The 26,944-nt window shown below is 43.6% G+C and overlaps 1 protein-coding gene across 2 annotated transcripts in view; it reads right to left on the bottom strand.

Moving 5' to 3' along the window:
- LOC139462156 (nuclear pore membrane glycoprotein 210-like) overlaps positions 1-26,944 on the bottom strand; it is a 57,923-nt gene that overhangs the window by 20,203 nt on the left and 10,776 nt on the right. Inside the window, exons 5-29 of one of the 2 annotated variants that reach the window (XM_071243678.1) lie at positions 25,663-25,813; positions 24,936-25,065; positions 23,663-23,791; positions 21,589-21,657; positions 21,178-21,284; positions 20,383-20,523; positions 19,528-19,668; positions 19,098-19,250; positions 17,545-17,650; positions 17,134-17,217; positions 16,576-16,721; positions 15,441-15,552; positions 12,874-12,933; positions 12,137-12,160; positions 10,541-10,587; positions 9,758-9,831; positions 8,537-8,636; positions 7,444-7,636; positions 6,426-6,532; positions 5,104-5,208; positions 4,752-4,853; positions 2,246-2,374; positions 1,009-1,136; positions 590-725; positions 95-157 (exon numbers count right to left, since the gene is read on the bottom strand). In XM_071243678.1, the coding sequence (XP_071099779.1) occupies positions 95-157; positions 590-725; positions 1,009-1,136; positions 2,246-2,374; positions 4,752-4,853; positions 5,104-5,208; positions 6,426-6,532; positions 7,444-7,636; positions 8,537-8,636; positions 9,758-9,831; positions 10,541-10,587; positions 12,137-12,160; positions 12,874-12,933; positions 15,441-15,552; positions 16,576-16,721; positions 17,134-17,217; positions 17,545-17,650; positions 19,098-19,250; positions 19,528-19,668; positions 20,383-20,523; positions 21,178-21,284; positions 21,589-21,657; positions 23,663-23,791; positions 24,936-25,065; positions 25,663-25,813 (2,737 nt within the window). The remainder of the gene's footprint in view (positions 1-94; positions 158-589; positions 726-1,008; positions 1,137-2,245; positions 2,375-4,751; positions 4,854-5,103; positions 5,209-6,425; positions 6,533-7,443; positions 7,637-8,536; positions 8,637-9,757; positions 9,832-10,540; positions 10,588-12,136; positions 12,161-12,873; positions 12,934-15,440; positions 15,553-16,575; positions 16,722-17,133; positions 17,218-17,544; positions 17,651-19,097; positions 19,251-19,527; positions 19,669-20,382; positions 20,524-21,177; positions 21,285-21,588; positions 21,658-23,662; positions 23,792-24,935; positions 25,066-25,662; positions 25,814-26,944) is intronic. The other variant, XM_071243679.1, reaches the window with a different exon arrangement.

Below are 26,944 nucleotides of genomic sequence, written 5' to 3'. Positions count from 1 at the left end.
GTGCCTCTTATGACAAGCCTAAATGACTGGAAGCAAGTCTATCCTGGAATCTCCACAGAAAGATGAACTGGGAACTATTTTTGGTAGCACTTACTTGGAACTTGGCACCGACGATGATGGTGATATTCTTGGGTTCAAGACGAAGGGGAGGGAACACCTGCAACAGCAACAGCAATCATCATCACCAGCGTTCTTACAGAGCACTCATCTTCATCTTATCGCCAGTGCATCTTCACACAGCAACTTTTCACTGACCATTCCATCTCTTCTCTTCCTATACTTAATTTTTTACAACTTATTCTACGACAAAATGGGGCACTTGTGTCTGTATTACAATGTCGAACAAATAAAACACCACAAAAAACATGCAACCAAATAACAATCGGTTCAAGCTGCAGTTTGGATGTGTGAATAAGATAATTGACGGGGATTTACTTCTTTGGTCATGTGGACAAGGCGTCTGACCTTGGATCACAAAGTCTGAGGTTCGAATCTCATGATGTATGAAAATGCTGCAAGTCACAACATGAATCCACTCAGCACATTCCATAATTCCTTGTGGGTTATTTTGTAATCACTGGACACTCACCTCGACTGGTTTGGGGGTGCTGTAGATGGTTTCCTCGGAGGGAAGGTTGACGAACGCGGTGAGCGAGGTGTGCCCTACCACGGCTCCGTACACCGTGTACACTGCTGTGAGCTTGTCATCCTTGTCTGCAGACGCCCTATCAACAGATGAACGAGTTTGTGAGAGAGTTAATGTGAGAGAGTTAATGTGAGCTGTTGTAAGATGTTTGAATCTGGAGCTGACACACCATCGTCTGAAAGCCTGGACAAATACTTCATTCTTGGGTTTGATGATTTCTGGTGGTACATCAGTGTCAGAGAGAGGACTGTTGCCATGTCAACCACTTACATGACAGTGATGATGTCTGACGAAGGCTCCAGCTTGAGGCCCATGAGGGAGAAGAAGCTTGAGAGAAGAGCGTTGCCATGTCAACCACTTACCTGACAGTGATGATGTCCGACGCAGGCTCCAGCTTGAGGCCCATGAGGGAGAAGAAGCTTGAGAGAAGAGCGTTGCCGTGGACGTCCAGGACCTGTACCCTGGCCTTCAGCTCCTTCCGTACCTCGACCTGGAACATGAAGGAGAGGTGAAGACAGCCGGTCAGTGAGCTGCATTTACCGTGCTACCTTTCTTAATATGGTTGATGTTCGAGATAAGCAGTGTGTTGAAAGCAAGTCATTTTTTCAATATGGATCTTGCCAGGACCATGCATGTATGTGTGTGTGTGTGTGTGTTTTTAGTTTAACACTGCACTCAGCAATGACGTCCGCAAGCCTGACCACCCAATCCTCTCAAATGCCTCTTATGACTAGCATAGCCCACTTGGAACCAGTTCTCTCCTGGATTTCCCACATTAGAACCAGCATAGCCCACTGGGAACCAGTTCTCTCCTGGATTTCCCACATTAGAACCAGCATAGCCCACTGGGAACCAGTTCTCTCCTGGATTTCCCACATTAGAACCAGCATAGCCCACTGGGAACCAGCTCTCTCCTGGATTTCCCACATTAGAACCAGCATAGCCCACTGGGAACCAGTTCTCTCCTGGATTTCCCACATTAGAACCAGCATAGACCACCAGGAACCAGTTCTCTCCTGGAATCCCAAAGGTAGAACCTGTATAGCCCACTGGGGACCAGTTCTCTACTGGAATCCCCATGGTAGAACTAGTTTAGCCCACTGGGAACCAGTTCTCTACTGGAATCCCCATGGTAGAACTAGTATAGCCCGCTGGGGACCAGTTCTCTCCTGGAATCCCCATGGTAGAACTAGTATAGCCCGCTGGGGACCAGTTCTCTCCTGAAATCCCCATGGTAGAACTAGTATAGCCTGCTGGGAACCACTTCTCTCCTGGAATCCCCATGGTAGAACTAGTATAGCCCACTGGGAACCAGTTCTCTCCTGGAATCCCCATGGTAGAACTAGTATAGCCCACTGGGAACCAGTTCTCTCCTGGAATCCCCATGGTAGAACTAGTATAGCCCGCCGGGGACCAGTTCTCTCCTGGAATCCCCACGGGTAAAGGTAAACATGGTCTTCCAAAGTGCTCAACAAGAAATTTGTCTTCAAATTCAGTTTACCACAGTTGAAACACAGTATGCATATTTCCTAATTCAGTGCCCTGCCATTCTACTGTAACCTGACTGATGACAAGCTGATGCCAGTCGGTTGGTCCTACCTTGTCAAGCACTACGACCTGGATGCTGCCGACGCCAGAGATGTGGACGGTGCCGGTCGGATGTTGGATGTTGTCCAGACACAGATCAAACACCGTGAACGTCTGGGAGCCATCCTTCAGTGGGTTCACCTGACACAAAGACATGCCTTGATATCACACACATATCGATACCATACACCTCGATACTACACACATCTTGGCAACACACACATCTTGATATTACACACATCTTGATATTACACACACATCTTGATACTACACACATCTTGATACTACACACAACTTGATACTACACACGCCTTGATACAACACATCTTGATGCTACACATCTTGATACTACACACATCTTGATACTACACATCTTGATGCTACACATCTTGATACTACACACATCTTGATACTACACACATCTTGATACTACACATCTTGATGCTACACACATCTTGATTCTACACACATCTTGATACTACACACATCTTGATACTACACACAACTTGATACTACACACAACTTGATACTACACACAATTTGATACTACACACATCTTGATACTACACATATCTTGATACTACACACATCTTGATACAACACACAATTTGATACTACACACATCTTGATACTACACATATCTTGATACTACACACATCTTGATACTACACACAACTTGATACTACACACATCTTGATACTACACACATCTTGATACTACACACAACTTGATACTACACACAACTTGATACTACACACATCTTGATACTACACATATCTTGATACTACACATATCTTGATACTACACACATCTTGATACTACACACAACTTGATACTACACACATCTTGATACTACACACATCTTGATACTACACACAACTTGATACTACACACAACTTGATACTACACACAATTTGATACTACACACATCTTGATACTACACATATCTTGATACTACACACATCTTGATACTACACACAACTTGATACTACACACAACTTGATACTACACACATCTTGATACTACACATATCTTGATACTACACACAACTTGATACTACACACAACTTGATATTACACACACATCTTGATGCTACACACATCTTGATTCTACACATATCTTGATACTACACATATCTTGATACTACACACAACTTGATACTACACACAACTTGATACTACACACAATTTGATACTACACACATCTTGATACTACACACAACTTGATACTACACACAACTTGATACTACACACAATTTGATACTACACACATCTTGATACTACACACATCTTGATACTACACACAACTTGATACTACACACAATTTGATACTACACACAATTTGATACTACACACATCTTGATACTACTTACAATTTGATACTACACATATCTTGATACTACACACATCTTGATACTACTTACAACTTGATACTACACACAATTTGATACTACACACAATTTGATACTACACACAATTTGATACTACACACAACTTGATATTACAAATATCTTGATACTACACACATCTTGACAAGACACACACAAACACCTGGATGACACCTTTTGACGCTAAACACATCTTGATACTACACACATCTTGAAACTAAACACATCTTGACACCACACAGACACACACACATATCTCGACACCACACACATCTTGCCACCACCACACACACACCTTGACAACACACACACATCTTGATATTACACACATCTTGACAACTCAAATTTTGTCCACCTTTTTCAGAGATGGATTACTCAGTTCAAATATCAACTGGTTGCCCCTAAGCATCTCTGACCACACTGATCAGTTAGTATGGGAGACCAAGCCTCTAGCTGCACACTGATCAGTTAGTATGGGAGATCAAGCCTCTAGCTGCACACTGATCAGTTAGTATGGGAGATCAAGCCTCTAGCTGCACACTGATCAGTTAGTATGGGAAACCAAGCCTCTAGCTGCACACTGATCAGTTAGTATGGGAGATCAAGTCTCTAGCTGCACACTGATCAGTTAGTATGGGAGGTCAAGCCTCTAGCTGCACACTGATCAGTTAGTATGGGAGACCAAGCCTCTAGCTGCACACTGATCAGTTAGTATGGGAGATCAAGCCTCTAGCTGCACACTGATCAGTTAGTATGGAAGACCAAGCCTCTAGTTGCACACTGATCAGTTAGTATGGGAGATCAAGTCTCTAGCTGCACACTGATCAGTTAGTATGGGAGATCAAGCCTCTAGCTGCACACTGATCAGTTAGTATGGGAGACCAAGCCTCTAGCTGCACACTGATCAGTTAGTATGAGAGATCAAGCCTCTAGCTGCACACTGATCAGTTAGTATGGGAGACCAAGCCTCTAGCTGCACACTGATCAGTTAGTATGGGAGACCAAGCCTCTAGCTGCACCAAGTGTAAGAAAAGTACAACTATTGAATTTGTTCTTAAACCTGAATGAAACTTCTGTATTAGACGATGAGATTCACTTGAAAAGCTACAAGATTTCATTGAACATACGAACCATCACCGACTTGGACTTGATGTCGTACTTGAGTCCGACCACGTCGGAGTTGTGCTCCTCAATAAAGAAATACCCAGAGCCTCTCTTGATGTTTATTGTCACCTGAAAAACAAAACCTCGGTGTCAGCTGTCGAACACTTTGCCCTGAACTAGTCTACTCTCTAGACATGGTCATGCTCTACAAGAAGATATTAGGAATTAAACAAACCACTTTTCAAGATGCATCAGAATAAGGACAACATTGGGATTCAAACCAAAGATTTACAGACCCTGGTACAACAAAGGGACACAACTCTGTCCCATATATTGAGGTACCTGGGACCACCAGGCCACATTCCCACATTCTACTGACCTTATTGGAGGGATGGTTGAAGACGGATACTTGCTCCGGCGAGATGTAGGCACCCTCCACAAGCAGCAGCTCGATCGACTTGCTGATTCGGGGGTGGATAGCTTCCTGAGAACACAGAGACTAGTCATTGACCACTCCACTTAATGTTTAGAAATGTGCAGAATTATTCTGTACATAGACAGTACAGTCCTCAGTCTGCTGTGACATAACAGGATTATCCCTAGCAAGAATGAGTAGTATGAGTACTGGTAACCATGACAACACATTTTTACAGAAATATGAAAAACTTTGCAATAAAAACATATTCTCTTGTTTTTCAAAAGAGTCTGGACTAAATATAGCAAAATATTGAAAATGACAAAATATTAATATGGTTTTGATTTGAAAGAAATATATTTATTAGCAATATTTTGGCTTCATTTCTTGTACCTTCATACCTGATACTTTATGTGTTGGCAATGTGCCTTCAAGAATTGATTATGAAGTAGAAATCTTTGCACATATCTAAACCTACAAGTGGGGTCACTCACAGAAATCTTCACACATATCTAAACCTACAAGTGGGGTCACTCACAGAAATCATCACACATATCTAAACCTACAAGTGGGGTCACTCACAGAAATCTTCATACATATCTAAACCTACAAGTGGGGTCACTCACAGAAATCTTCACACATATCTAAACCTACAAGTGGGGTCACTCGCAGAAATCTTCATACATATCTAAACCTACAAGTGGGGTCACTCACAGAAATCGTCACACATATCTAAACCTACAAGTGGGGTCACTCATAGAAATCTTCGCACATATCTAAACCTACAAGTGGGGTCACTCACAGAAATCTTCACACATATCTAAACCTACAAGTGGGGTCACTCACAGAAATCATCACACATATCTAAACCTACAAGTGGGGTCACTCACAGAAATCTTCACACATATCTAAACCTACAAGTGGGGTCACTCACAGAAATCGTCACACATATCTAAACCTACAAGTGGGGTCACTCATAGAAATCTTCGCACATATCTAAACCTACAAGTGGGGTCACTCACAGAAATCGTCACACATATCTAAACCTACAAGTGGGGTCACTCATAGAAATCTTTGCACATATCTAAACCTACAAGTGGGGTCACTCACAGAAATCTTCACACATATCTAAACCTACAAGTGGGGTCACTCGCAGAAATCTTCGCACATATCTAAACCTACAAGTGGGGTCACTCACAGAAATCTTCGCACATATCTAAACCTACAAGTGGGGTCACTCGCAGAAATCTTCACACATATCTAAGCCTACAAGTGGGGTAACTCACAGAAATCTTGCTGCCAGCATTCCTCAGATGTCTAGAGTTGTAGCTGTTGGTGGTTGCCGAGACAACCACGGTTCCTGGTCTTCCGGCTGGCGACAGAGTCTGGTAGGCTGCAGGGATAAGGAGGAGATTATGAGAAGGAGGAGATTATGAGAAGTAGGAGATTATGAGAAGTAGGAGATTATGAGGAGGAGGAGATTATGAGAAGGAGGAGATTATGGGGAGGAGGAGATTATGAGGAGGAGATTATGAGAAGTGTTTTAGTCCTGTATATCAGCTCAGCGTGGGAGGAAGGGCATGGAGGTCACCTCGGTGTAACCCATGAGTGTGTGTGATGACAACTGAGTCAAATCTAGGATTGGAACCCAACAAGCATCTAAGGGACACAACTCTTCAAGGCAAATCATGGCACCACAGACTGGGCCACACAGATATCCCGTCACCACTTCATGTTGTTGAGTCGGGTTTCACAATTTCTGGGGTCCAGGGTCTTTGCTATCTGTATATTCATGACCTGTATACTGTGTTGAAAGAGTCATAAGGAAAATATGATAGTCATTACTTCTTTATTGAAAATTAATACTGAATGATTGATTATGGTTTCATGCCGCTTTAAGCAATATTTCAGCATATTCCAGCAATATCATTGCAGGGGACACCAGAAATGGGCTTCACACATTGTATGGGAAATCAAACCCAGGCCTTTGGCATGACGGGCAAATGCTTTAACCACTAAACTATCCCACTGCCCCCTTTGATATCGGTGCATACATGGCCTTTATGTCTTGTTGAAGGAGTCCGAAGGATAATACGAAAGTCATGACTTCTTTAATGAAAACTAATAAAGCTGTAACAAATTCTTTTGGTCATAAGTAAACAATGGGTGAGGGACAAGTGTTCTGAAATGTCTTTGCATTTGACTCATTTTCACAATGAGGTTATTTGATGCTTTAAATCATTTCCAACCCACTTCAAGTATATCTAAGTCAGAACAAGATAATCCTGTCGTTTCTCCACTTACTCCTGACCAGCTTCTTGCCGTCCTGCGTGGACGTGATGTCGGTGGTCAGGTCGTCGGGGGTGGGGATGGAGGCAAGGCTGGTGCTGGAGACGCTCCAGTCAATGGCGAGAGATGAGAAGTTGTCGAACTTGCGGCCACTGCTGTCTGTCACCGTGACTAGGATGTCTCTGTCGTACTCGCAGTGGATAGGAATCTGGAGAAGGAGAAGCAATAATACAGGGAACACACTCGTACCTGGTAACGCATGGTAAACAAATGGAAAATGTTTAGTCTGTAATATCCTTACTGTTTGTTATTGTGAGTGAGTGAGTACGGTTTTATGCCGCTTTGAGCAATATTCCAGCAATATCCCGGCGGGGGAAAACAGAAATAGGCTTCATATATTGAACCCGGGTCTTCAGCGTGACAAGCGAACGCTTAAACCACCTTGGCTTCTCCGCCGCCCTTTTGTTATTGTAGGTGCTATAGAGAGATAAACAGCAATGTGTGGCTGCAGTGAAACTCTGACATGACAGTCAACCATCTCTCCAGTTACGTGACGTCCCAGTAATGTGTGGCCGCAGTGAAACTCTGACATGACAGTCAACCATCTCTCCAGTTATGTGACGTCCCAGTAATGTGTGGCCGCAGTGAAACTCGGACATGACAGTCAACCATATGTCCAGTTATGTGATGTGCCAGTAATGTGTGGCCGCGGTGAAACTCGGACATGACAGTCAACCATATCTCCAGTTATGTGACGTCCCAGTAATGTGTGGCCGCGCTGAAACTCGGACATGACAGTCAACCATCTCTCCAGTTATGTGATATCCCAGTAATGTGTGGCCGCAGTGAAACTCGGACATGACAGTCAACCATATCTCCAGTTACGTGATGTCCCAGTAATGTGTGGCCGCGCTGAAACTCGGACATGACAGTCAACCATCTCTCCAGTTACGTGACATCCCAGTAATGTGTGGCCGCAGTGAAACTCGGACATGACAGTCAACCATATGTCCAGTTACGTGATGTCCCAGTAATGTGTGGCCGCGGTGAAACTTGGACATGACAGTCAACCATCTCTCCAACTACACAGCTGCCAGTGGCTACTCACAGGAAGATGAGTCTCGTGGGTGACGGGGCACGGCGGGAGGCTGGGATCCAGGCTGAGGAGGGGCTGCAGGTGGAGCTCCACAGGCTTCGCGCACAGGAACCTGCAACAGGGATTGACATACGGACTGATGGATTGACATACGGACTGATGGATTGACTGATGGATTGACACACGGACTGATGGATTGACATATGGACTGATGGATTGACATACGGACTGATTGATTGACTGACAGACTGAATGATTGACATAAGGACTGATTGAGTGAGTTAGTGTTGGATGGGTGATCGAGTTTTGATCAATTGATTGAGTGGGTAGTTTGGCGTTTGATCGAGCTAGTTTTGGGTTGGCAATCAAGTTTTGATCAATTGAATAGGTGTGTGATTGATCGAGTTAGTTTTGATTGGGTGATTGAGTTTTGATCAATCTATTGATTGAGTGGGTAGGTGGGTGATTGATCGATTTTTGACTGATTGATGGAAACAATGATTGATTCATTCCTGTGGGTTTGGTACCACTCTGATCACAAGGTGCGCATGCCAAAACTTGAACCACCAAATACAAGGCCTTCTTAAAATATTTCCATGGCAAAGTTCAAGATTATAATATAAATGCTTTCAAACAAATATTTTCAAAATATTATTATTATATGTGCTCTTCAACATCGAAATGCACAGCATTCCAGCTCCAAGAAGGTAGCCGAGACCAGACAATCTAGTGACTGACATTGCCAGCAATGATCCACAACTCTGGGCCACAAGGACACCATATCAACGAAGTGATCCATTGGGTCGCCTCTTATGCCCAGCATAGATTGCTGGGAACCTATCCTATCCCAGAAGCCCAAAGGTCACCATGGTGCTGACAAACCAAAAGTCATCATTAGGACAAATCAGGGATTCAAACCAACATCCATAGACTCACCATCTGTGCCATACACGACCGGGTCACCAAATGTGAAAGAGATCTTTGCCTTAATAATCCCTCCCCAACCTGACGTGTGTCTCCCCACCCTAGAATCCCTCCCCCACCTGACGTGTGTCTCCCCACCCTAGAATCCCTCTCCCAACTGACGTGTGTCTCCCCACCCTAGAATCCCTCCCCCACCTGACGTGTGTCTCCCAATCCTAGAATCTCTCCCCAACCTGACGTGTGTCTCCCCACCCTACAATCCCTCCCCCACCTGACGTGTGTCTCCCTTCCCTAGAATCCCTCCCTCACCTGATGTGGGTCTCCTCCGATGCGGGGTAGTGGTTCTTGGCCGTCTTCTTGTTGCCAACCTTCAAAGTCAGCACCTGCAGCAGGGAAAGTCAGTCCCCTCAGCTTGACACGGAAATACATACAGGAGATCTTGCTAGCATCAACTATATTTGGAGTCTCAAGGTGGACTGAATGCCGACAAGGAATCTACCAGGAATCATTTCATCATACTCAACAATTGCTACTGTTATCATCTGGTTTAACGCTGCACTCAGCAATATTCCAGCGAAATGAAGGCAGCCAGTAAATAATTGATTCTGGACCAGACTATCCAGTGATTGAAATGATCCATGTCATCGAGGCGACCCGCATTAACCAAGTCACCTGTCCCCCTCTTCCATGTTAACCTGCAGAGGATGCTGGGTACCTCTAACCTAGGAAGACACAATGCCATTTAGAAAGTGGTCAAATGTAACAAATGTAATATTTGGGAAAACACTTTCTTAGTGAAGTACAGATTCTTGTTCTTTTTGGGGTTGAGTCCTGACCGGGATTCACACCCACACTGACAGAGTGAGGCACCTTATCACCAGCACACGAAGTCAGTGATCTAATCAACTCAGCAACTGAGGGTTCCACAAAGAATGAAAGTCTGACAACTGGTTGTCTAGATCACATACTTTGTGTACCCCTCTGACAAATGTAAATTGGCCCGGCTCCCATGGCAGAAAGCTACGAACACACAATGTCATTTAGAAAGTGACCCTGACCCACATGGGTGGCTACCTACTGCCAAGGACATACCTGTTCTCCGAAGTCTTGGCACAGAACACTGAAGGCATGATATCCTCCTGTAAACATCAGAGATCCTATGAATGTCAAGGTCACATCGTTTTCTTTAGTTGCCTATATTTACCATACATGCTTCGTTTCTTCACATTGAAAAGATCAGAAATCAATTTTATGGTTACAAATTTAACAAAATAATGACATTTCCGTATTCTTTTCATTAAAACAGCATACATAAAGAACATAGTAGAATCACACTTGAACATGTTTACTCTTTAAATATGTGAGTATTTAACTTATTTTGTTGTCACATGCAAAAGTCAGCAACATTCCATGTCATCAGGCCAGACAAATCAGTGCTTGACATCACGGGGCTGCGATGGCACGCAGACGTCCAAGTCACAGAGTTTGACCACCCAATTCACTTTTTTTAGGCCCCATGACAAGCGATGATGTAATGTGGACCTACTGTAAACTAGGTCCTATAATTTCTTTAAGCTTTCCAATATTTAAGCACTGTTAAAAGCAAAATATTAAAATAAAACACTTATTCATTGAGACAAGACACGTAAAGATCCAGGTCAAATTAGGTCTTCAGCAACCCATGCTTGCCTTAAAAGGTGACTATGCTTGTAGTAAGAGGCGACTAACAGGATCGGGTTGTCAGGCTCGCTGACTTGGTTCATGCATGTCATCGTATCCCAATTGCGTGGATTGATGCTCATAATGTCAATCACAGGATTGTCTGGTCAAGACTTGATTATTTACAGACCCCTGTCAAATAGCTAGAATATTACCAAAACTGTTTCCATATGAGGATTCAAACCCAGGTCTTGGTGGTGATGAGCAAACACCTACACTACTGTGCTACCTACCGGTTCCAGCACCAAGTGAATGAAGGGGATTATGAATGAAGAGTGTGTGGATGTGCGTGTGTGCGTGAGTGAGGATGATTGTGTAAGAACAAGTGAGTGTATGAGGACGGGGCGAGGACGGGGCGAGGACGGGGCGAGGATGGGGGAGAAGCTGCTGTCCGGTGCTGTACATTGTCTACTCTAGCAGACTGAGGCAGGCTGTGAACGTACAGGACAGTGTGAGGTACAGAGACAAGGCTAGACTGGCCACACACACGTGAACTGCTGAGTGAATCATGGCAGTCGGCGATACAGCAAATCTGGATCAGGCAAACCAGTGGTTGATAACATCGTCAAGTATACACAACACCAAGTCGAACAACTATCAATAGGGCAAGAAGGAATACTAGGGCAAGAAGGAATATTAGGGCAAGAAGGAATATTTTCATGATGCAAGACATACCAGACACCAAAACTAAACGTAAAGTTCAACCAATCAGGACTGTTCCACCAGGGGTCTCCAACATTTCACTATGTAGTGCATGGTCCCGGTACTTATCACACAGTGGAAATGTTAAACACAGGTCAATCAAGGGAGCAATTAAAAAAAGGTAAATATCCATAAAACTTGTTGATTCAGATGCCGCAAATCTCTGGCTGTTTGTATGAGACAGATCTTGCATCAAGTCGAGAGGTACCTGCAGAGTTTGTATGCCTGCCCCAGTAACAATATAAGCGCAAAAGTAAAAAATCTCACCTTTTTTATCAGTTGGCAAAGATTCTGATATAACAGTAACATAATTTACCTTGTGATAATCGTGTGATAATCGTGTGATAGTTGACAAAAACTGCTTAATATTCATTAATGCTGAAAGTTGGTTAAATGAACTTCAGAAAAGAAAACATACAGTGTTCACATGCGTCAACATGCAAATAAAATCAGGTTTTAGTCAATAGTATGTCAATGTCGTTATGTTATCAGATATTCTCAACACGAGACGAACAAGCCACACATGCTCATGCAGCGCCACCTGGAACTTGAAGTAAAACACTGGGTGTTACATTGGCAGGTGCATCAACCGTGACATCCTCAATACCACCGTCTCATACACGATGTTTATCCATCACCCATGACAACATCCAGCCACCCTGCAGTGTTGTTTCTATTTACAAACAATAAATCAAGCAAAGCCCTTCTTTGGCGAGAGATGCCAGCGTTAAGCTTTCTTCACACATGTGTCACATTACTTGACGTCTGCTCTACACATTGATGACATCAAGGTCAGGCAATGGCAGAGTTCACACAAAGTTCATGCGTTGAGTCGAGCTCACTCCATTTATAACAGCCTCATCTGACTGGTTGACTACAGATAGACTTCAAAACAACACTACAAATTGTATGTATGTTTTCACGGGTGATGAAAAAACCTACTGAAGGAGCCATGCTGTCCTACGCTGGTGAGAGGTTGTCATGTATTGCACAGAGATACTTACTGTTGACGCTGAACATGTTCATCTTCTGCATCTTGATGATGGCGGGTCTCTCGGGACTCACTGCAACAACACATTCAACATACACAGCTCTGCGGTGAGCAATATTCCATCAAAGTCATGGTGAGTGAAGCCGGAAATGTGTTTCACATGTTTCATCCATCTAGCGACTCAAGGTGATCGTAACTCCCATACTTTAACATAGACTTACGATAGTCATAGTGCTGAGGTGATCATAACTCCCATACTTTAACACAGACTAACGATAGTCATAGTGCTGAGGTGATCGTAACTCCCATACTTTAACACAGACTAACGATAGTCATAGTGCTGAGGTGATCGTAACTCCCATACTTTAACACAGACTAACGATAGTCATAGTGCTGAGGTGATCTAACTCCCATACTTTAACACAGACTAACGATAGTCGTAGTGCTGAGGTGATCGTAACTCCCATACTTTAACATAGACTTACGATAGTCATAGTGCTGAGGTGATCATAACTCCCATACTTTAACATAGACTTACGATAGTCATCGTGCTGAGGTGATCGTAACTCCCATACTTTAACATAGACCTACGAAAGTCATCATGCTGAGGTGATCGTAACTCACATATTTTAACATAGACTTACGATAGTCGTAGTGCTGAGGTGATCGTAACTCCCATACTTTAACATAGACCTACGAAAGTCATCATGCTGAGGTGATCGTAACTCCCATATTTTAACATAGACTTACGATAGTCGTAGTGCTGAGGTGATCATAACTCCCATACTTTAACATAGACTTACGATAGTCATAGTGCTGAGGTGATCGTAACTCCCATACTTTAACATAGACTTACGATAGTCATAGTGCTGAGGTGATCGTAACTCCCATACTTTAACATAGACCTACGAAAGTCATCATGCTGAGGTGATCGTAACTCACATATTTTAACATAGACTTACGATAGTCGTAGTGCTGAGGTGATCATAACTCCCATACTTTAACATAGACTTACGATAGTCATAGTGCTGAGGTGATCGTAACTCCCATACTTCAACATAGACATACGATAGTCATCGTGCTGAGGTGATCGTAACTCCCATACTTTAACATAGACCTACGAAAGTCATCATGCTGAGGTGATCGTAACTCACATATTTTAACATAGACTTACGATAGTCATCGTGCTGAGGTGATCGTAACTCCCATACTTTAACATAGACTTACGAAAGTCATCGTGCTGAGGTGATCGTAACTCCCATACTTTAACATAGACTTACGATAGTCATAGTGCTGAGGTGATCATAACTCCCATACTTTAACATAGACTTACGATAGTCATCGTGCTGAGGTGATCGTAACTCCCATACTTTAACATAGACTTACGAAAGTCATCGTGCTGAGGTGATCGTAACTCCCATACTTTAACATAGACTAACGACAGTCATAGTGCTGAGGTGATCGTAACTCCCATACTTTAACATAGACTTACGATAGTCATCGTGCTGAGGTGATCATAACTCCCATACTTTAACATAGACTTACGATAGTCATAGTGCTGAGGTGATCGTAACTCCCATACTTCAACATAGACATACGATAGTCATCGTGCTGAGGTGATCGTAACTCCCATACTTTAACATAGACCTACGAAAGTCATCAAGCTGAGGTGATCGTAACTCACATATTTTAACATAGACTTACGATAGTCATCGTGCTGAGGTGATCGTAACTCCCATACTTTAACATAGACTTACGAAAGTCATCGTGCTGAGGTGATCGTAACTCCCATACTTTAACATAGACTTACGATAGTCATAGTGCTGAGGTGATCATAACTCCCATACTTTAACATAGACTTACGATAGTCATCGTGCTGAGGTGATCGTAACTCCCATACTTTAACATAGACTTACGAAAGTCATCGTGCTGAGGTGATCGTAACTCCCATACTTTAACATAGACTAACGACAGTCATAGTGCTGAGGTGATCGTAACTCCCATACTTTAACATAGACTTACGATAGTCATCGTGCTGAGGTGATCATAACTCCCATACTTTAACATAGACTTACGATAGTCATCGTGCTGAGGTGATCGTAACTCACATACTTTAACATAGACTTACGATAGTCATAGTGCTGAGGTGATCGTTACTCACATACTTTAACATAGACTTATGATAGTCGTAGTGCTGAGGTGATCATAACTCACATACTTTAACATAGACTTACGATAGTCGTAGTGCTGAGGTGATCGTAACTTCCATACTTTAACACAGACTTACGATATTTGTAGTGCTGAGGTGATCATAACTCACATACTATAACATTGACTTACGATAGTCGTAGTGCTAAGGAGATCATAACTCCCACAATATAATATAGGATTACGACAGTCGTGGCGCTATGGTTGCTCTGTGGAACAGGGCCTGTATATTAAACCACAGGAGACATGATCACCTCAGCACTCAGCTTTATGGAGGGTGCACAAGGAAGGAGAATATTCTTGGATGAGTGAATCCTAGGGTTGGAGACTATGAAACGTAATGCTGCCAGAAGACGGAGTGTGTGTACTGACATGTCTGGAAGTACTGGGAGGAGTCCAGCACCCATGGCTGAGGCCCACCCTGGAACACCACCTCCTTTGACGTTGCCACGGCGATTACTGCCTCTTTCTCCGGATCTATAGGCTGCAAATAAATGTAATGTTTCTGAAACCACCCGATATGTCTGTCAACAAAGAAAGCATATAATTTTCATAAAATAATGATAAATAGTATGAACTACACATCTTTAGAGGAAACGTTCAAATTCAAAACCCTGATACGAGACATTGTTTCACTGTTTCCTTTCAGAAGAAGATCACAGAGAGGACATTTCTGGCCACGTGTTTCAGCTGAGACAAAGGTTAAGACAGACAACATGATCTCACCTGACTTGCAGTTATGAGAGGCGAAAACTCTTGTCTTTGCTTTTTTTTTTCTTATAGCCGAAAGAATTTTGAATATGTTGAGGTGAGTGACAATGTATCTTAGTATCTTATTGCCATCTACAATCAACTTGAAACCAGTGAAACAAATGTACATTTACATTATGCGCTAGAAGTCACATTATCATCTAATCCCCCCCCATTTACTGCTGGGTGAACAGAGGCAAATTTTCATAGGAGACATCATGTGACACTCCCTGAGCATGGGGAAGCACTGACGCCCTAGAAACTCCCAGGAGTCAAGCTGCTGAACACGGTCACCATCCTCCTACTCTTCACGAAAAAACGTTGCTAAACTTCGCTTGATTTGTGCCCAACACACAGCACCTCATTCTGCGACAAATACGTAAGTAAGAATAATGTTCATAAATATCTGCTAGATATTTCCACCTCTGAGCTAAACCTGCAGGTCAGACAGACACCCCAGGGTCAGATGAGACGTGATATTTCCACCTCTGAGCTAAACCTGCAGGTCAGACAGACACCCCAGGGTCAGATGAGACGTGATATTTCCACCTCTGAGCTAAACCTGCAGGTCAGACAGACACCCCAGGGTCAGATGAGACGTGATATTTCCACCTCTGAGCTAAACCTGCAGGTCAGACAGACACCCCAGGGTCAGATGAGACGTGATATTTCCACCTCTGAGCTAAACCTGCAGGTCAGACAGACACCCCAGGGTCAGATGAGACATGATATTTCCATCCGCTGTTTCCTTGCTCACCTTCAATGGGTTGTACGCCGCGATCGTGATCGAGTCTTGAAGGACGACGTTGCCGAGCTGATAGGATGCTGTCACCTCTGTGTGACCTTGACGCTTGGCCATGAAGTTGAGTACAGTACAGCCATTGCTGGTCAGCTTCACATCCCCTGGGGAGGAAACAGCCGCAATGAATGCTAGGACAACAATGACAAAGCAGACATAATTAAGGGATAACAACTTCTTTAATACTATAATACCATTCAGTATAGATCCTTAAACCGTTGTCAAGCAAAACTGGATCTATACAGATCTTTGTCAGCTGTCAACTTCTAAGTAATGCCTATCAAACAATTCAGGACAACGATGGCCGTCTCTGAGGTGAAAAAGTGAAGTTAGTAAACGAGTGAATTCTACTTTAATCTTCAGTAATGATAACGTAGGAAATGACTCCAATGGATTGTGGGGCATAAGTCCAAAGTCCCCCAACCTCTTGTGGGAGACAACTCAAATGATTGTTTATCTCACACTTTTTTCAGTTTTCCAGCAATGTCAGAATGTTGCTCTTCCGGCACAACCTACCTCCTTGCTGGTCGAACACCGTGCTGTCGCTGTACGTCACGTTGAGGGGCATTACGCGGCAGTCCATGAAGCTGTGTAACTTGCCTGAAACGTACAAGCACGTTGACCTTCAGTTGTAGGTTAGGCCAACATCAACTAAGTCTTACTGATACAAACCATACCCCTTCATTCTGAGGAACACTTATTGTATCTAAGAAATTCAAATGTCACGGCTGTTTCACAGAGAAAGCAGTCTGGCAGACCACTACTTTCCTACTAATAACAGTCCTTTTGTATTGAGCTTTTCCATTTTATATATCATGCACAGTCTACAAATATATCCTCTGGTATCACTAAACTGCAGCCGATTTCAGTTCTGGTTTTATAGACTTCAGCTTCAGTCTACAGCTGATTTTCCGCAGTATTCCGTACCTCGATACAGTGCTGCCACCTGGAGTGGGATACTGAGTGTTGTGCCCACAGCGGCCTCGACCTTGGTCGGGGGGAACAAGAGGTCAGACGGGGGCAGCACGTGAACCTGTAATCAAGTACTTAAATCAGTTGGGTGTCAGTTATGAACATTATTTCTGTCATATCACGTGTCAGCTTCATGCGTGAGGAAAGCCTAAATTAATGTCTATCTTCGACATTTACTACTTTGGTGAAACCCACGAACATTGGGAACCAAGGACAGTAAGAGGTCATTTCGTACTTCGGTAGATTCGCCCTCTATAGTACATTCCTTATCTCAGCAGTTTCGTATCTCTCCCCCTCCAATCCAACACACACACACACAGAGCTTATAGAAAGCTGTCGAGACACAGAACGCACTATAGGTAACAAACATATAGGAAAGGATACGAATCTACCAGGATACAAAATGACACAAAACAACAATCAGGGCTGATCTGTGATTCCAGCCACCAATCATAGGATCCTGGGAGGCAACTCTGTACAAATGAAGGCATCTGGGGGAGAATGAATGAATGTGGTTTTGTGCAACAGTCGGCTGATTGATGGCATTGTTTTCTAAGTCATACAGCCATCTAATTAACAATGTGTGTAGCTGCCAGTATTCAAATAGAAATATCTCACATGCTACGAACTGTCCCAAACAAGTTACCAGTTGTCCCAAACATGTTACGAATTGTCCCAAACAAGTTACCAGTTGTCCCAAACATGTTACCAGTTGTGCCAAACATGTTACCAGTTGTGCCAAACATGTTACCAGTTGTCCCAAACATGTTACCAGTTGTCCCAAACACGTTATGAGTCCGGTTTTTAAAAGGCATTTAGAAGTGATACACATAAGGAAGATAACATATTGATGTCAACTTCTTATTATGAGGAACACAAAGTTTCGGAGTACATGTTTATTCCGGGAAGGAGTAAGCATATACTCCAAAACGTTGTGTTCTTCATAATAAAGAAGTTGACATCCATCTATTCTCTTCCTTATGTATTGAGTTGTCCCAAACACGTTGTGAGTTGTCCCAAACACATTATGAGTTGTCCCAAACATGTTGTGAGTTGTCCCAAACACGTTATGAGTTGTCCCAAACACGTTATGAGTTGTCCCAAACATGTTATGAGTCATCCCAAACACGTTGTGAGTTGTCCCAAACACGTTGTGAGTTGTCCCAAACGTGTAATGAGTTGTCCCAAACATGTTATGAGTTGTCCCAAACACGTTGTGAGTTGTCCCAAACGTGTAATGAGTTGTCCCAAACATGTTATGAGTCGTCCCAAACACGTGAGTTGTCCCAAACACGTTATGAGTTGTCCCAAACATGTTATGAGTCGTCCCAAACACTTTATGAGTTGTCCCAAACATGTTGTGAGTTGTCCCAAACACGTTATGAGTTGTCCCAAACACGTTATGAGTTGTCCCAAACATGTTGTGAGTTGTCCCAAATGTGTAATGAGTTGTCCCAAACACATTGTGAGATGTCCCAAACGTGTAATGAGTTGTCCTGAACACCCACCTGCACAGTGCCTGTGTGGGCGGAGTTCTTCGCATCAGCGGCTGTGACGTTGGTGCTGCCCAGGCCCATGGTGACAATCTCACCCTTGATGTTGACGTTGGTGATGCTGGCGTTCAGGGTGCTCCAGACGTACTCACCACTCCCACCACTGGCCTGCAATAAAGTGAGTGAGTGAGTGAGTGAGTGAGTGAGGGAGGGAGGGAGGGAGGGCCGGAGTGAGTGACACTCCAGCTGTAACACAGCGGTGAACTTCAATAACAACACTACAATGTTTCATCAACTAATATTTGGGTAAATTTGCACGATTTCTTTACATGCAAAGTTTGACATAAAAATTTAAAAAAGTTTGAAAAATAACTGAAAATCAAATGTTTCAGAATAAGATGACTTTGTTCCTGTGCAGGGTGAGTATGTGACCTTGACCTCTCACCTTGATCTTGTAGGTGTGTCTGCACTGTGAGAGGGGGTCCCATGGGAAGAAGAGTTCAGGGGGGTCGACGATGATGGGGTCGTAGATCTCCACCTCCTGGCTCCCCTTCACGTTGGGTGTGATGGCGTACTCAGACCCATCCTGAACAACAGACACACGAGTCAGTGAGTTGGGTCCAACACTAAACTGAACAGTATTTCAGTCATAACATTGCATGTCAGCCAAACGTTGGAGGAAGGCCTGAAGTGATGCCAGTGCTCGACACTTGGTGACATCCCCATGCATGGTTATGGTTCTGACAAACCAGGGTGAATCTTGGATTCAAACCCACCATCATAGGATCCTGGTACAACAAGGAATGCAACTCAGTACAGTTAACTGCAGCGCTGCACACAACTGTGGTGGCTATGACCTCATGAAGTACATCACAAGTTGTCTTATCTCTACCAGCTCATCATTCTTCATTTCTCTTCAAAATGTACTATTCTTTTAGTGAAAATATCATTTCCACTTATCTTAACTCATGCTTATTGCTTATCTCTTCTCTTTCCAAAAGATTGTGGAAACTTCCTGAACTGTGTTCCCAGAGAACAGAGAAAACATCTCACCCAAATGCACCTGTCGTCTGTTCAGGTACATCAGAATCACATGGCCAAGACCATTAACTCATCACTGTCTCATTTTACCCTCATCAAGTTAATTTATATTTCATTCCTAAAAGAAGTTGCTCCATATAAATGATGAGCGTATTTCTATCAATGTTAATTTTTGCTAATACTTACCATGATTTAGGAGAAGGTTCAGAGCACACATGTGAAACACAACTATTGTGTAAATATACTGCAGTGTACAGACCTCTCGCATGACAGCTGTGAGAGCGCCATCAATGTCCGTGAAGCCCTTGACCAGTGTCTGTACGCGGTGGTACGTCCCGTTCACAGTGGAGGACAACACCTTGAAGTACTTGGAGGGGAATGCGGCCTCGATCCGGACGTTCTGGGAACAACAATTCACACATCAACAAATCGTCCTCTGTAACCATGACGACGTCATCTACAAACTCCAGGGGGATCAAGGAGAGGTTGAACAAATCATCCAATCACATACGTAGTCATCAGTTATTTCATTCCTGTGATTACAGGGACCCCTTTTGTTTGCCAAATGTCCCAACTTTAATATTCAGCATAAGTATTGAGCACAAGTACAGTAAACTACGCTTATAACAAACTCAAAGGGACTACTAATTTAAGTTTGTTATAACCGTAGTTTGTTATAAGCATATACACAGCATAACTACAGCAAATAGTCGTGACAAAAAAGTAAGTTTGTCATATATGTCAGTTCGTTATAAGCGTGTTCGTTATTAACATAGCTTACTGTATTGACCACAAGTATTGAGCGAAAGGATATAGTGCCAGAAAACACACTAACGCAGAAACATGCATGTTGTGCAAACAATGCTTTTTGTCTGCTAACATCAGTACACCACAAAAAGAAACCCAAGTTTACAGACGAAAAATAAACCACACGTGGGATAAAACACATATCACAACTACCATTGCTCTTCTTTAAGAAAACAACTCAATAAACTTGGAAGAGAATGTCCAAGGCGGCAGCCGCCATTGAAGAGCTACAAGATGTCCAACTCACATCAGAGGGGTAGATCTTGTGACTGTCCTTGTCATACACCTCAATGAAGATGTCGTATTCCCGACCTGTCTCCAGAACCCACTTCTTGGTCGGCAGGACAACGAATGCTGGAGAGGAAATCATGTCAATACTTCACGTCACAGCTTCACGTAATTCCACAAACTGCTGAATCCTTCACTATTTTCTATTTCTTTGCATCTCAAAACAGATGCGGAAACATCATCCAGACAGGTTTTTTATATTTAAGTGGTAAGTGGAAAAGGCGTCTTTGTTACAAACCTAAAGGTCAAGGTCAAAGTTAAAGTGAATTACGGCACCATAGACACCTAGGATACCCGTGTCTCATAAGACATATGTGGTAAAGAATAGAGAGGTGAACATATCATTGGTTGTCTATTAAAGCTGTCTTACCGAGGTATCCAGGGTTAACAACATGGATGAGGGCCGATGGTTGACGGAAAAACTCAGTCACAAGAATATCTGAAGTATGTCAAGGTCATTTGCAACACTCAAGTAACCTCACCACATGATGTATTCTTAAATTTGTTTGTTTGTTGTTTAATTACGCACTCTGCAATATTCCAGCTATATGACGGCGGTCTGTAAATAATCGAGTCTGGACCACACAATTCAGTGATCGACACCATGAGCATCAATCCATGCAATTGGGATACGATGACATGTATCAACCAAGTCCCCGACTCTGACCACCCAATCTCTTACAACAAGCATAGTCACCTTTTACGGCAAGCATGGGCTGCTGAAGACCTATTCTACCCCAGATCTTCATGGCAAGCATGGGCTGCTGAATACCTATTCTACCCCGGATCTTCATGGCAAGCATGGGCTGTTGAAGACCTGTTCTACCCCTGATCTTCATGGCAAGCATGGGCTGTTGAAGACCTATTCTACCCCTGATCTTCATGGCAAGCATCGGCTGTTGAAGACCTATTCTACCCCTGATCTTCATGGCAAGCATGGGCTGCTGAAGACCTATTCTACCCCTGATCTTCATGGCAAGCATGGGCTGCTGAAGACCTATTCTACCCCTGATCTTCATGGCAAGCATGGGCTGCTGAAGACCTATTCTACCCCTGATCTTCATGGCAAGCATGGGCTGCTGAAGACCTATTCTACCCTGGATCTTCATGGCAAGCATGGGCTGCTGAAGACCTATTCTACCCCTGATCTTCATGGCAAGCATGGGCTGCTGAAGACCTATTCTACCCCTGATCTTCATGGCAAGCATGGGCTGTTGAAGACCTATTCTACCCCTGATCTTCATGGCAAGCATGGGCTGCTGAAGACCTATTCTACCCCGGATCTTCATGGCAAGCATGGGCTGCTGAAGACCTATTCTACCCCGGATCTTCATGGCAAGCATGGGCTGCTGAAGACCTATTCTACCCCAGATCTTCATGGCAAGCATGGGCTGTTGAAGACCTATTCTACCCCAGATCTTCATGGGTCATACTCTGAAGTCCAGCATCATTTGTTACCATCAAAAAGCCAAACAGATGGGAAAAGGCACCATGTCAACACTGGGTTTATTTGTCTTCAACACTTTGTGAGGAAATAATACCAATGATTGAATGAGTATGGTTTTATGCCGCTTTTAGCAATATTCAAGCAATATCACGGCGGGCGACACCAGAAATGGGTTTCATACATATTCCCATGTTGGGAATTGAACCTGGGTCTTTGGCGTGACGAGCAAACGCTTTAACCCCTAGGCTACCCAACTGCCCCTGAGGAAATGATAAGCAAATATAGAATGACGCCATTCACAAAGAGACAAAGTGTGGGTGCGTGGAGATCCTAGTCACTACCATCTCTGCACTTCAGTAAACAAGGAGTGTTGATGCTCCAATAGGAGGGTTGTCCACAGCCATCATGCATAACCTCGGACCACCAGAGTTACATCTCAAGAGTGGTACCAGCCTTCACCCTAGTCTGCTAGCCAAAGATTTGGCTGTGGGCAAGTACAAATCCAATGATGGTTGTCCGTATCCCAATTGCGTCTGGTCCAGACTCGATTATTTACAGACCGCCGTCATATTGCTGGAATATTGCTGTGTGCGGCGTAAAACAACAAACCAACAAACAACCTCGTTAACTACTCAAGTAGCATTTGAGAGTTCTAAAAAAACAGATCTAAATTTTAAGAAATGTGGAAATGTATAAAAAAAATTAGTCTGACTCTCAGCCCAAACATGACCATATGCAAGGGCGGATCCAACATTTTAAAAGGTAAAGAGTCCAAAATATCTAAATCCGTTCTCAGATACTTTTACTGCCTACAACATACTACATTTGGTTTTCAGTAACGCGGGGGACCCCCTCTGGACCCACCTATGTAATGGCCATGATGTGGCGAGGTAAGGGAACTGAAGAAGTATAAGGTTGAAACCAGGTTTGTGAGAACTGCATAATGGGGCATGTCCTCAGAAGGGCAGGCTGGCGGCCGGCAGACATGGAAGGATACTCCTGTCCTTCAGGACGATGTTTGTAGAACCCATCTCCAAAGCCGTGGCAACAGAGGTCGAAGTGTCGAGGCTGCAGATGTCGTTGTCCTTCATCTCCAGGTAGTACTGTGGTGATGGCATCTTGATCTCTGCAACATGGGTCGAAGGAGTCAGTTGGGTGCATTATGTGTGGCAGGAGTTGGTTGGGTGCAATGTTATGTGTGGCAGAAGTTGGTTGGGTGCAATGTTATGTGGCAGAAGTTGGTTGGGTGGAATATTACGTGACAGGAGTTGGTTGGGTGCAATATTATGTGGCAGAAGTTGGTTGGGTGGAATATTACGTGGCAGGAGTTGGTTGGGTGCAATATTATGTGGCAGAAGTTGGTTGGGTGCAATATTATGTGGCAGGGGTTGGTTGGGTGCAATATTATGTGGCAGGGGTCAGTTGAGTGCAATATTATGTGGTAGGACATGGTAGGGTGCAATATTATGTGGCAGGTGTCAGTTGGGTGCAATATTATGCGGTAGGAGTTGGTTGGGTGCAATATTATGTGGCAGGGGTTGGTTGGGTGCAATATTATGTGGCAGGAGTTGGTTGGGTGCAATATTATGTGGCAGGGGTCAGTTGAGTGCAATATTATGTGGTAGGGGTTGGTTGGGTGCAATATTATGTGGTAGGAGTTGGTTGGGTGCAATATTATGTGGCAGGGGTCAGTTGAGTGCAGTATTATGTGGTAGGGGTTGGTTGGGTGCAATATTATGTGGTAGGAGTTGGTTGGGTGCAATATTATGTGGCAGGTGTCAGTTGGGTGCAATATTATGTGGTAGGAGTTGGTTGGGTGCAATATTATGTGGCAGGTGTCAGTTGGGTGCAATATTATGTGGTAGGAGTTGGTTGGGTGCAATATTATGTGGCAGGTGTCAGTTGGGTGCAATATTATGTGGCAGGAGTTGGTTGAGCGCAATATTATGTGGCAGGGGTCAGTTGAGTGCAGTGCAGCTTTGTTTCGGTACTGTCATTTAACACATTTTCAGTTGTGGAGAGGAGGAGTATCAATCCCACAGACAATGGGACAACACTGAAGTCCCCAGGTGACATCAGGGGAGTAGTGAGTGGGTACTCCTGTGCAGAGTGCTAACTATGTATGATCTTTATTCATATCATTTCCGATCCAAGTTTTCAACGTTACTTGAAACATGTGATATTTTGCCTGGATGTGGCAGGCATTACTCTTGTAATTGAGTGGTGTTTGAGCGGATTAAAACTGGAATGAACAAGGCACGGCGACCTACTTGTGAGTGTGTTGTGTTTCAGCAGCTCCACTATGTACTTGATGGTGGCAAACTTCAGCACGTAGGCGTCTGGGGGACTCAGCATCAGGTTGGCAATCACCATGATCCGAACGTCGATGGCCTCGATGTGCTGGACAACAACAGTGTGTATGTGTAATGCAGCAATCAGCCATGTCAGGGATTCTCAAGAAAAGCAAGAACACCATGATCCAGGGAACTGAGACATGTACTTCATTCACTCTTTGTGCTGTGAAGACATACACGTATCATGAACGGTGATTTCTTGACTGTAACCAAACTGGGTGATCCATTGAAGAAACAAAGAAATTGTCATTCTGAACTTTGATTGGACAGGTTAACGCTGTGTGCATGCAACAACTGAACTAGTAGTAATGATTCAGATGGAAGTTTCTCAATTTCTATGCAATAAGACATTATATTTCACGTCCTCTAAACCCCTCATCAATGTATTGCAATCATCATTGCAACTCAGTGAATAGTTGATTTCATGTAGTAATCTGAAAGTACCACAGGTTGCACACTTTTATACATTGTTGGGATTTATACCAACTATAAGCCTATCCTGTAACAGCAAAGGGAAGCAACTCAGACACCACTTAACTTGTTACTGCCTCCCACCACAGATCAAGGATCATAATCTTTTCTTGAAACCACTGAGCATATCCTGTAGTAGCAAAGGGAGGCAACTATATACCCAGATTCCTACCTTGTAAACTGGGTCTTTGAGTTTCATGCTGATCTTGGCACTTCCAGTGCGGATGCCCTCAGCCAGGATCCGATCTCCCTGCAGACCACGGTCTTCAAGAGGGGCGATGTGCTGGGGGGTCGTGTAGTGCGAGTCCGCAAACATCTTGATTCTAAAAAAACAGACAATAATATGACTTGAACATGGCATGTACCACCATGTAGATGACCTTACAGTGAGTGAGTGAGTGAGTGAAAGAGTGAGTTAGTGAAAGAGTGAGTGAGTGATCCAGTTAGTCACCTTTTATGCATCTTCCCGAGGCAAGAGAGTTAACTGGCTATAAAAGTCCAGTTTTCACCCTTGCCGAACTAGGCTGGTATTATGGAGATACATTTTGGCTGGACTAACGAGTCTATGCAAAGTCCAATCAAAATTGCGCACCAAAATTGAAATCTGGTTCGTAAACTGTCATGAAGATTTCGGTCGATTGCATGATTTGCAAAGCATGTGCACCGCCAACTTGTTGTCAGCAGATATTTTCCAAATCTTTACATGTTTTTAATGAAGGTGCTCACGTGATTTGATGCATTTCGCAATGTAAGACCCGTTTTATCACAACATAGACTTTTAAAGTCAGTTAACTCTCTTGCCTCGGGAAGATGCCTTTTACGGCAAGCATGGGTTGCAGAAGACCTATTCTTCCCCGAACCTTCATGGATCGATTGTTTCTTTCATTTCAAGTCGTGTGAACTAAACGTGGTGAGTACCGGAGTATATTGTGGGCTGTATTTCAAGTCGTGTGAACTAAACGTGGTGAGTACCGGAGTATATTGTGGGCTGTATTTCAAGTAGGGTGAACTAAACGTGGTGAGTACCAAAGTATATTGTGGGCTGTATTTCAAGTCGTGTGAACTAAACGTGGTGAGTACCGGAGTATATTGTGGGCTGTATTTCAAGTAGGGTGAACTAAACGTGGTGAGTACTGGAGTATATTGTGGGCTGTATTTCAAGTTGTGTGAACTAAACGTGGTGAGTACCGGAGTATATTGTGGGCTGTATTTCAAGTCAGGTGAACTAAACGTGGTGAGTACCGGAGTATATTGTGGGCTGTATTTCAAGTAGGGTGAACTAAACGTGGTGAGTACCAGAGTATATTGTGGGCTGTATTTCAAGTCGTGTGAACTAAACGTGGTGAGTACCGGAGTATATTGTGGGCTGTATTTCAAGTAGGGTGAACTAAACGTGGTGAGTACTGGAGTATATTGTGGGCTGTATTTCAAGTTGTGTGAACTAAACGTGGTGA

The sequence above is a fragment of the Haliotis cracherodii genome, unplaced genomic scaffold (genome assembly GCF_022045235.1).
Source record: "Haliotis cracherodii isolate W230 unplaced genomic scaffold, xgHalCrac1.p SCAF_15, whole genome shotgun sequence".
NCBI classification, from domain to species: Eukaryota; Metazoa; Mollusca; class Gastropoda; order Lepetellida; family Haliotidae; genus Haliotis; species Haliotis cracherodii.
The sequence above is the reverse complement of the archived record's forward strand: the minus strand, read 5'-3'. Positions and strand labels throughout refer to the sequence as shown.